At 45.5% G+C, this 10106-nt stretch overlaps 1 protein-coding gene across 2 annotated transcripts; it reads right to left on the reverse strand.

Annotated features, from left to right (window-relative positions):
* Window positions 1-3025: 3025 nt before the first annotated feature.
* On the reverse strand, window positions 3026-7215 carry S1PR1 (sphingosine-1-phosphate receptor 1). 2 transcript variants are annotated; one of them, XM_050900664.1, is made up of 2 exons: window positions 7146-7215; window positions 3026-5846 (listed from the first exon to the last, which is right to left on the reverse strand). In XM_050900664.1, exon 2 carries the CDS (start codon window positions 5712-5714, stop codon window positions 4575-4577), a length of 1140 nt encoding a protein of 379 aa, XP_050756621.1. In that variant the 5' UTR covers window positions 5715-5846; window positions 7146-7215; the 3' UTR covers window positions 3026-4574. The 2 variants fall into 2 exon arrangements, with proteins under 2 accessions (XP_050756621.1, XP_050756622.1); XM_050900665.1 differs by lacking the exon at window positions 7146-7215 and adding an exon at window positions 6699-6729.
* Window positions 7216-10106: the final 2891 nt, after the last annotated feature.

Here is a 10106-nt window from a genome sequence, read left to right on the forward strand (position 1 = left end):
AAAAAAAACACAATTTTTTTGTTAATAATTTATATTAGATGCTTGAGTTTCAGATCTCTCTAGGCACTTCTTATTTCAGCAGAAAACTTGTACTGGAACAAGTTAGCTGTACCACATGTTCTTATGTCTAGCTCCTGTGTGCAGAGTGAATTTGATTACTGTTAATTATCATAGAAAATCCTGTGCATAGAGTAATAATTGAAGGAAGATTTCTTGACCCTATGAGATTCTTGCAGACTGTGTAAAAAGAAATGAGGTTCTATCAGAATAAATTAGACGATAGCAAATAAGCGAACTCTTTCCATCTGTAAATGCAAAGATGGGATTAGAAAAGTTTGTGAAAGCAGATTCAGATAGGAACTGAATTTAGATGGATTTTGTTTGTTTGTTTGTTTGTTTGTTAAATCTTTGAAGGTTCAGTTGTAGTTGGATTCATTTCGTTTTCCAAGAAAAACAGTATGGGGAATTACTGAAATACAATAGATGTTTTCCTGGGGAATTTCAGAACCCCGTAAATGACAAAGCCTGTCCTTGGGGAATTGCCAGCCTTTCAGAGCTGAGTAGATTACCTACCTCTGGTCTATATATCCACATTTTTGGATGCTTTGTCAATCTGCCCCTTTTTACAACATCTGATAATGCCTCAGCCCATACAAAATGCAATCAGTATTGAGATCTTCCAGGCCAAATTAGGAATCAGGCAATGTTACAGTTGGGCAATCTCTATATTTCTTAGTTGACAGAGTAAGAAAAGGATGGATGACAGCCTTTTTACATTTTTATGTCCCCTAGTTTTGGTCCTGGCTGCCTGCATTGTACAGCAAGCCCAAGGTTTGTTCCTGCTGAGCTGTCTGTGGGGCATTCTGGCTGCAGCCCCTCTGTTGCCCAATATACACCGTGCTATACCTGGGTCTCACACAGGCATACTTAGTCACGGAGTTGCCAGGGGAGCAACAGACAGATTTTATGATCATTTTCCATCCCTGTTCTATTCCTTACACTGGAGGAACAGCTAGGAAAAAGAATATAAATCAAAGGGCCAGGTTACTCTGGATAATCCAGGCTATTTTATTTCACGTAGACTTTTGGTATAACGCACCTTTTCAGTTCTCAGTTCATTTTCTCTGCCCATTTGTCATGTGGCCAACAACAGGACAAAGCCGCACACCCTTTCAGTGCATACAGAAGGCAGTCCAGGGCCTGGGAAGGGTGCTTTCTACATTGCACACTTCAAAACTGTGCACTACACATCTGGCCTAACATGCTGGTGTATGGTAATGCACATCCGTGGCCAAGGAGCTGCAGAGTTCCCCCATAGGAAGTGAAGAGCAGTACAGATGGCCTTTCTTCTATTTTTTTCCCAGCAGGAACCCTTACTTTTATTATTGTTATTATTTTATTACAGTTATTGTTCCCTGTCTGAATCTTGTCTACATGCATAGATGTGGCCTGTCTATGGAGGAAACAGATTTCAGTCATCGTGATCAAGAGCATAGGAAATGCTTCCCATGGCCCAGTGCCACACTCTGGTGTTTGCATTTCTTTTATTGCGTGAATTACGTAGGGCTTTGAGTTCCCTACCAAAACTGGGCTCCCATCACACAGTCACCTCCATAGGGGAAACAGTCATTTTCCGTAAAGGCCTGTGGTGCAATTAGACGAGATAGATAAGTGAGGGATACAAAACAAAGGCAAAGTGAAGGGAAGTGACTCACCTGTGGGCTATCAACTACGAATACAGAAAGGCCAGTGGTAGTCACGAGGGGCCAGTGACACAGCCATGCTGTGACGTAGCTTGTCCCTTGTCACAGGATCTCAGACCCATGTGGGACAAACCACCTTAATGCCCGTAAGGCTTCAAGAGCAGAAGGGCCCTCGTCCTTTGGATAAAAACACCCCTACAAATTCAGATGTCCCCGTACATTGCCTTGTCCCCGTACATTGCCTTTATTTACTCACTGGTAGCACGTTGAGGGCTTAACTTGGACTTTCATTGTTTATATACTTTTGGTGCTCTGCACAGAAGTGACTTTATCCCTGGGACAAAGCAGTGCTTTCCCTCATGACTGTCAGCACCCAGCATAAACCATCCCTGCCCAAATGAAGGCCTGAGCCAAGAGAGACTTTATCTTGTGCGCAAATACAGATTTGACATTTTTTCCAGCCCTGCTCAGGTCACTAATTAAAAGCTGAGGAAGTGAGCACACATGAAATCATTCCTTCCGTACAGGCAGACAGATGGAGAGAAATTCCAGCCTGTTTCCACTCTTTTGTCTTCGGGGCATTTTTGGAATTTCCTTCAGGAAGTGAGGTTATGACCCAGAGCCTTCCTCGGTGAGTAGGCTCTCGTTTCCCACAGTAAACCTTGCACTGCGATGACATACAGTACGAGAAGGTAAGGTTTATCTTCTCACTCCAACTGCATCCTGTACGAGCTCCATGGAACTTAAAAGTAATACTGAGAGGGAATGGCCGCAAGAGAGGAAATGGAAGTCAAGCCTTTGGAAGAAGTAACGCAGTACCTATTCAACTACGCTGCCACGGTATTCACTGGTGGACCCAACGGAGCTGCAGTGGTTATGTAGCTGAGGCCACCATTCTACGTTTCATAAACTTCCTTGATGTTTGCAATAAGCTAAGAATTAAACTTACAAATTATATTAGTGATATAAGTGAATTATTTCACTTATTCTACTCTAGGCAGTCATGGTAAAACTGGCAAGCATCTGTTTTTTCTTCTGTTTGTACTTCATTAGCTGTTGGAGAAGAGTCGCTACTGTAGAGATTCTTTTAATGGCATTTCATCAATACAGCATGTGCTGATGAAAAATTATATTTAGCATTCATTTTGTATTTTACATGATCCTGTAAGTGGCATTATGCATCTTACATCCCCACAGAATTGGCTTAATTCCAGCATGTACTGAAATCAAGGAATTCTTTCACTGACTTCTGTCAACAAGCAACCACACCTGGCACGAAACCCCCACAATAGTACAAAACTACTAGTAATCTGATAACAGAATCTTTAAAAAAATCAGTTTATTAATGTTTAGAAGTCAATAAAGCTATGTGCAAATTGAACAATAAAAGTCAGAAACATTTTAAATACTATTTTTTAAACCAGAAAAAAAAAAAAACCAAAACAGTTTAATTGCACTGGAAATTTTACTACAAAGGCAATAGATTTTCTTTACAAAATACCACTTCTAGGAATTGCCAATAACTGTAAATCAGTCAATTTTTCTCAGCTATCCCAGATATACCACTTTTGTTATAGTAATACTCTAGGCGCATGAAGACTCCTGCATCTTATTAACTTATTTACATTGTACACATTCAACCCCATTAGCACAGGTTAGAAAAATAGAGGAGTAAAAATGATGTTGTAAAACAAATACATTCAATTTAATGACAGGTACTTCTTCCATGAACTGATAAAATACAGACATCTTTGCTGAAATTACAAACATTAATAAAATGTGCCAAAATGTATTGCATTTTGTTATGGAAGTGCATTTATCTATAGTCATTTCACTTCAACTTTCTTTTTATTTTTCTGAAACTCAAAGTACTCTCTTCAGATTTTCCGACCAATCTTTACCTTTGGAAAGACTATGAACCTGACACTAAAATGCCCCTTCAGTTTTTAACTCTTCTTACTTAGGCAAAAATCCTGCTGTTGTCACTAGTATCTTATACTATTAGATTTACTTTCAGTCATCTTAAAGAGAAATGACCTTTAGTTCTACCTTGCATTTGTCATGATAATGCAGTTTATTTAATGCTATAGAATAACAAGGCAATCAACGTATGGGGCCAAATGCTGCTCTGAGCTACTCCATAAAATCTGACGCAGTCAATGGAATTGTACAGGTGAAAGTAACTGCAGAGTCTGGCTCATGGTCTTCAAATGTAAGGTGGACTGACAGCAAAAATTCACAGCTATGATCTTGCTAAATAAAACCCCAACAGCTTTGGACTCTGCAAATAAAACCTTATGACTTAACTAAAAACTCTGGAAAGTGATGCCAAATTATGGTTGTATGTGGTCCAAGTTATATTTGTGTGATCTCTTTCCTTGTTATGTGCTAAAGAAACACTTCTGACCAACTACACCAGAGCCACCACTAAATTCAGTACAGAAAGATCTTTGTGTCAGTGGTTTGCTGCAAGTAAAGGAGAAATAACTTCACATTCTTCTCACATGGAAAAAAAAAAAAAAGATTCATTCGCCCTCTCCCTCCTCCCCCTCTCTCTTTCTCTCACACACACCAGGCATCATTTCACCAAGGCATCAGTCTTTCAGAGTTACTAAGGAGATTTCAGGATATGAATGCGCCTGACAATCCTGAGCTGCCTCAGTGCAAAGACAAAACATGCTCCAGGGAAAAAGATTTTCAAGCCAGAACAGTCTGTCCCATTTCTTGAACTCCAGCCTCGCAAGTGCACCGTTTGCCTCATTAGAACTAATGCTACTTGCCCACTTAGCCCAACGCTGCCACCGTGAGCAGGAGGCGTCTCAGCTCCCTGATTTCAGAGGAAGGCTCTGAAATACACCCCCGTGGTTACTCCTAAGAAGATGAGGTAACATTGCCTGAAGACATGATGGTTTCAGGACGGTCGCCTTCCTCCTTCTGTGGGTGGGAGGAGTTGTCAGACTTACTCCGGCTGAACTCCATCCCTCCGATGATCGGCCTCTTGAATTTGGTCCCAGAATCTGCTGGGGGACATTTGCAGCAGCACAGAATCTTGATGAAAGCCCTCCGCATCTCTTTGTTTGTCAAGGTGTAGATGATAGGGTTCGTGGCTGAATTGAGCACAGCCAGTACTAAGAAGTACTCTGCTTTATAGAGGATTGGGCAGGTCTTCACTTTACAGCCCACATCCAGTAAAAGCAGGATGAACAAGGGAGCCCAGCAGGCGATGAAGGCACTCAGGACTATGATCACTGTCTTGAGCAAGGCTAGTGACTTTTCTGAGCTCCTAGTAGCTTTGGTAATGTTTTTCCGAAATGTCAGCCTGCGGCTCCTAGTCCTCACCATGGAGTAGATCCTGCAGTAGAGGACGACAATAGATAGCAAAAGGCCAGTGAAAACGGTGGTGCAAAAGAGAATATAATGCTTGTGGTAGAGAGGCAGCACAGTGGAGCAGTTGGACAAGAGGCTGATGCAGTTCCAGCCCATGATCGGGAGTCCCCCGAGTATCACGGAGATAACCCAGCAAGCACTGATCAGCAAGAAGGAGCGGAAGCTGTTGCTGCCATTGTGGAGTTTCATCTTCAACATGGTGATGTATCGCTCAATGGCAATGGCCAACAAGCTGAACACAGAAGCTGACAAGGCCACAAACATGCTGCCTTCTCTTACAAACCACTGAGAGGGGGTGAGGCTATAGGTTTTGTGTCCAGATAGCAGGAGGTTGGCAGTGTAAGCCACACCAGCCAGCAAGTCTGAAAGAGCCAAGTTCCCAATGAAATAGTACATGGGTCTGTGAAACTTCTTGGTTTTCCAGATGGTGAGCAAGACAAAAATGTTCTCTAAGATTATAAAGCAGCAAATGATGATAAAAACCACCGACGTCACTTTTATTCCACTGTCCGCATTCTCATTTAGCTTTCCCGTGTAATTATAATGCTCTTTGATGACATAGTTGACATCAGTGTTGGCGAGGTTGCTGACGACCTTCAGCGGGGCGGTGGTGCCGGAGCTCATGGTGCCCGGCTGGGCGCCGCTTCCGCAGCGGCCACCGGACGGTGACGCTGAGTGCAAACCTGGAGGCTGCCCCGCAGCTCCTTGGCCCCGCAGCCTGCCCGGCACTGCTGCACAGCCTCAGAAACCGCAGCCCTGAGAACAAGAGGCACAAAGCCCAGAGTTAAAAGAAGGCAGGCAGACAATGTAACAAATGATAGACGGTTTAAGATAATCTGCTAGTTTAATTGTATATCAGAGTCACAAATGTATTCACACAGGAATCAGTTTCATTCAGCTGCTAAAATACATTTAAAAGACGGTTAAGCATATTGAATAGGTCTTATTAGACAAAAAAAGTTCTGTCACGCAGAGCTGAACAGGTAAATTGGAGTCAGCAAGGACTGCATTACTGGACTTCTTCTAATGGGAAAGATCTCAAAGCTCCTCAGCAGTAAGTTCTAGTGTATCTTTTTCTTCAGTAGGAAACACACCTTGTACTACAACAGCAGAGATTTAGAAAGGGAAAGGGCTTGATTTAACTGCAAATGCAGAAAAGCCTGCACAGAAACTACTTGACAGGAGATCTGTATTCTCCTCCATTAATAAAGTCTGAATATGCTTTGGAAGGGGCCAGTTATGCAATTTACTGATGCCATCTCAAACAGTGGTGAATTCACTGATGTATATATAAGCAAGAGATCATCTCAAAGCTGTAAACAGGAAAGGGGTGTCCTTGCTAAATAAAAGTAAGAACATGCTTTACAAAACCCGGAGCAGTAAAAACTTTAGAAAATCAAGAAAAATATGTAAATAAGCTAGATAGCAAGCCCATTCCGTGGGTCTGAAACAAAGAATGGCAAAAAAACCCCAACCTTGCATTTGAATAATTAGCATTGCAAGCTTCTGAAATGGGCATGATTAAGGAATACAGATATAGAGGAAACTCCCTTTACATATAAACATTTTCTAGTGGACATTTAAAGAGAATTAAAGACGTGAAATCACCCAAGGAAAGAAGAACGGGCAGAGTTGTTGAATTAGCACCTAAGTAGGGCAAAGCAGGAGGTGCGAGGCCAGTGGGCTCAGCTCCCCGCTCTGCTCCCGGGCTCCAGCCCGCATCGCTCCCGGGCTCAGACCCGCACCGCTCCTGTCCCGCACCGCTCCCGGGCTCAGACCCGCACCGCTCCTGTCCCGCACCGCTCCTGTCCTGCTGCTCGCACCACTCCTGCACCGCTCCTGTCCCGCTCCTGCTCTGCTTCGGTCTCTACCGCCCCGCTCCTGTCCCGCACCGTGGTGCGGCACTCCCGGACAGCCCCCTCGCCTCTTTTGTTTCGGGAGCTCCGGGGGGACGCGCCGAGAGGCGAACCGCGGCGCTGGTACTTCGCGGCGGCCCCAGGCTCCGCAGGGGCGGCCCCGCGGTGCGGTGCGCGGCCGCGGCTCCCCGAACCTTACCTCGCTCAAGCGCGGCGCGGAGCCCACATCGGTCCTGCGCATCTTGCGTGCCCGCGGAGCAACTCCAGCGGCCGGGCTGGGGGCTCGGTGGTTTTAATGTTTCTGGAGCTGCTGCTGCTCGTCACCCGTTTCCTATTATTCCCTTAACTCCTCCCTGCTTACGGCCACGGGGCGGCTTCTGTGACAGACCTGCACGCCCAGCCCAGGAGCCCGGGGCATCCTCGCCGCGCCGCCTCGCTCCACCCGTCCCGTCCCGTCCCGTCCCGTCCCTCCGCGGCCCTGCCCGCCGCCCGCCGGGAAGGGAGCAGCCGCGGGCGCTGCTGTGCCGGGGCTTTTATAGACCCCACAGGCCTGGGGAAGAAAGAGGGGCCGAAGCAGAAAGCCCAGGAAGGCGTGAGGCGAGGAGCACCCCCGCGGGACCCACCTCGCCCTGCCCGGCCGCAGGAGGCGGGGAGGGAGACGCCCCGGCCCGGTTCCAGCCGTCCCTGCGCTGGACGCCGCCGCCTCCCACGGCCGGCACGCCGCAGGCCGCGCGGGAAGGCGGCGGCTGGCCCGGGGAAGGAGGTGTCGGCAGGGCCCGGCCGGCTCCGAGCATGGCCCCTGCGCCTCGGGGGGTGCTGGTGGGCATCCCTGCCCCCACGTCCTTCTTATCCAGCAGGGATAAGGCCAAAGGAAGTATTCCGTGTGCCACCTCAGTCCTCACACCTAGGGGACATTATAAGTAATGTTGAAGGAAATACCTGGAAGAGGCTCTTCCCTTTTCCCACTTTACCAAGCTGGGGCCGTGCCGAGGTGTGTATTTGTCCTGGCAGGCCGGGCGGCTGCAGGAGCAGTCGTGCAGGGTGTCACCTGCACTTGTGGCCTGCAGCCTCACCAGCGGCTCCCGCAAAGCATGCACCAGCCCCCTGGGGCAAGGCTGGGTGCCAGCCAGCACGCGGGGAAGGCAGAAGTCAGCGCTGGCCCGTGGCCAGTGGGGGACCCAATTCATGCAGCTGCCCAATTCATTCAACACGACCCTGTGTTGGTGTTTCCACATGTAAAAAACGTCTTTGAACGTTCAGAGGATACTCTAAGATACCTACATGTTTGAAAATATGAAGAAAAGTTTTAAATTCATTTTTTAAAACAAAATTGGCAATGGTAACAGTGCTATTATATAGAGACTGAGAAAGTAGTGAGTTTACGTTTTATAATTCCTTCTCTCTTCAAACTTTTAAAAGAAAAACCACCTCAGTGTATGTGAAATGCTAACTCTGGTGGTCATCTACTGTTGCGCTTACTGCAGAAATTTTCCTCTTCCTTCCTTGCTCTGTTCTCTTTAACTCCATGTCAAATTGAAATGCAAAAGAATATCACAATAGACCAGAGCTCAATATATGAGGTCTCCTAGTTCATAGCATTGCACCAGTCAATTAGCAGTAGCAATTGTTATGGGGAAGCAGCTTTCCTCTGAAAGACGGCAAGAGTAACTCTACCCTCAGGAAGAGAGTCCCTCTCATTTATGCTAATAGTCATGCTTCAATTGCTCCACGCCTCTCCCAGAATGACTCAGATAAATTACACTGGCAAACAGACATTTACTCTTCCACCACAAAGCTAGAAACTTGAAAAGATGTTTAGCCTCCTGAAAGCCCAGAGGAAAATACAGCCGTTAAATTACAACTGTCAGAAAAGGCATGTAAGATAAATCATGCTTGAGGTTGACATATGCATCCCCTGCAACTGCCTGACATACCCTAGATATTTCAAGCTGTCCCCCTTATTTAGTTAATTTATGGAAAACACTAAATAAAAGTGCATTCATTAGACATTTTCCTCTAGGAAATAATTCTCGCATAATTTTAAGCAAGAGGAACATATTAAAGGAACATGCTTTAATTAAAGGATAGAATGACTCAGGGTTTCAGCAGTCAGATGTACAGGCTTTCATGTTTAGGTTATTGGTTAACCAACTGAGAGGGCTCCAACTCAAGAGATGTGACATCCAGCAAATTATTTGTCAGAGGCTGTGTAAAATACCTGGGCAATTTCAGTTCCACTCCAAACACTTGGGTATTTGTATCACAAAAAGCATCATTAAAATTAGATGATCACACACATTTATAGCCCTCTTGACATCTCAGCAGAGAGGAAACTGAAATACAGCTTCATTCTTCTCAGGCAAATGAAGCCAGATCAGCTGAATTTGCACTGAAGGCTGTCTAAAACCTCAGAGATGATAGGTTAACGTGGCTCAACTGCACAGGTTGTAGGCTGCTTACAAGGGCTGAAACACAAACAGAGGTAAATTCAGGTTGGTCCAGCCAACTCTAGCAAAAGTATGGTGGTAAGTGTTGAGTGAGGTGATTTACACCAGGGTTATACTCCATCCCCACCAACAGAACTCTTTTCTCAGTACCTCTGCAACTGCCAGGTCCAGTGTTAAGGAAGCTTGTACTTCCATGAAATACACTACAGAAATCCAGGGTATATATAGCTCCTTTGAGAACTCAACTCTGGAATTGCCTACAGTCAGAATAAGGACAATGTTATTCATGCACCATTTCAGAAATAACCAGAATGCAGGTCTCAGTCGAATGCCAGCGGGAAGGCTGCACACCTCAGCACACCAAACTGATACGTAACAGCCACTTCACCTGAGTAAACTGGTTAAAAAAAATGTTTGCACAACATGTCCACAAGCGTGAAGAGGCAGATGCTTTTGTTCACAGGGATCCTGAATATGTATATGCTCTTAGATACTTGAGTTTTTAGGATGAGCGGAAACTCATGTTTTAGGGCATGGCAACAACAACAAAAAAAATTGAATGCCTGTGACAACCAAAGTTCTTGTGGAACTTCCTATCAGAACTTAGTGTGGTGGGGATTTCAGAAACCTGGCTAGTCACAGGGCAATTTCCTTGCAGGAAAATGCTTTGATCTTGTCAGAAAAGAAACTGCAAGCTGGGGTACTCCCAAAGC

Source organism: Gymnogyps californianus, chromosome 8 (assembly GCF_018139145.2).
Source record: "Gymnogyps californianus isolate 813 chromosome 8, ASM1813914v2, whole genome shotgun sequence".
Taxonomy (NCBI): domain Eukaryota; kingdom Metazoa; phylum Chordata; class Aves; order Accipitriformes; family Cathartidae; genus Gymnogyps; species Gymnogyps californianus.

Coding starts and splice junctions, on each gene's coding strand:
- S1PR1 (XM_050900664.1), bottom strand. CDS start 5,714: ATGAGCTCCGGCACCACCGCCCCGCTGAAGGTCGTCAGCAACCTCGCC.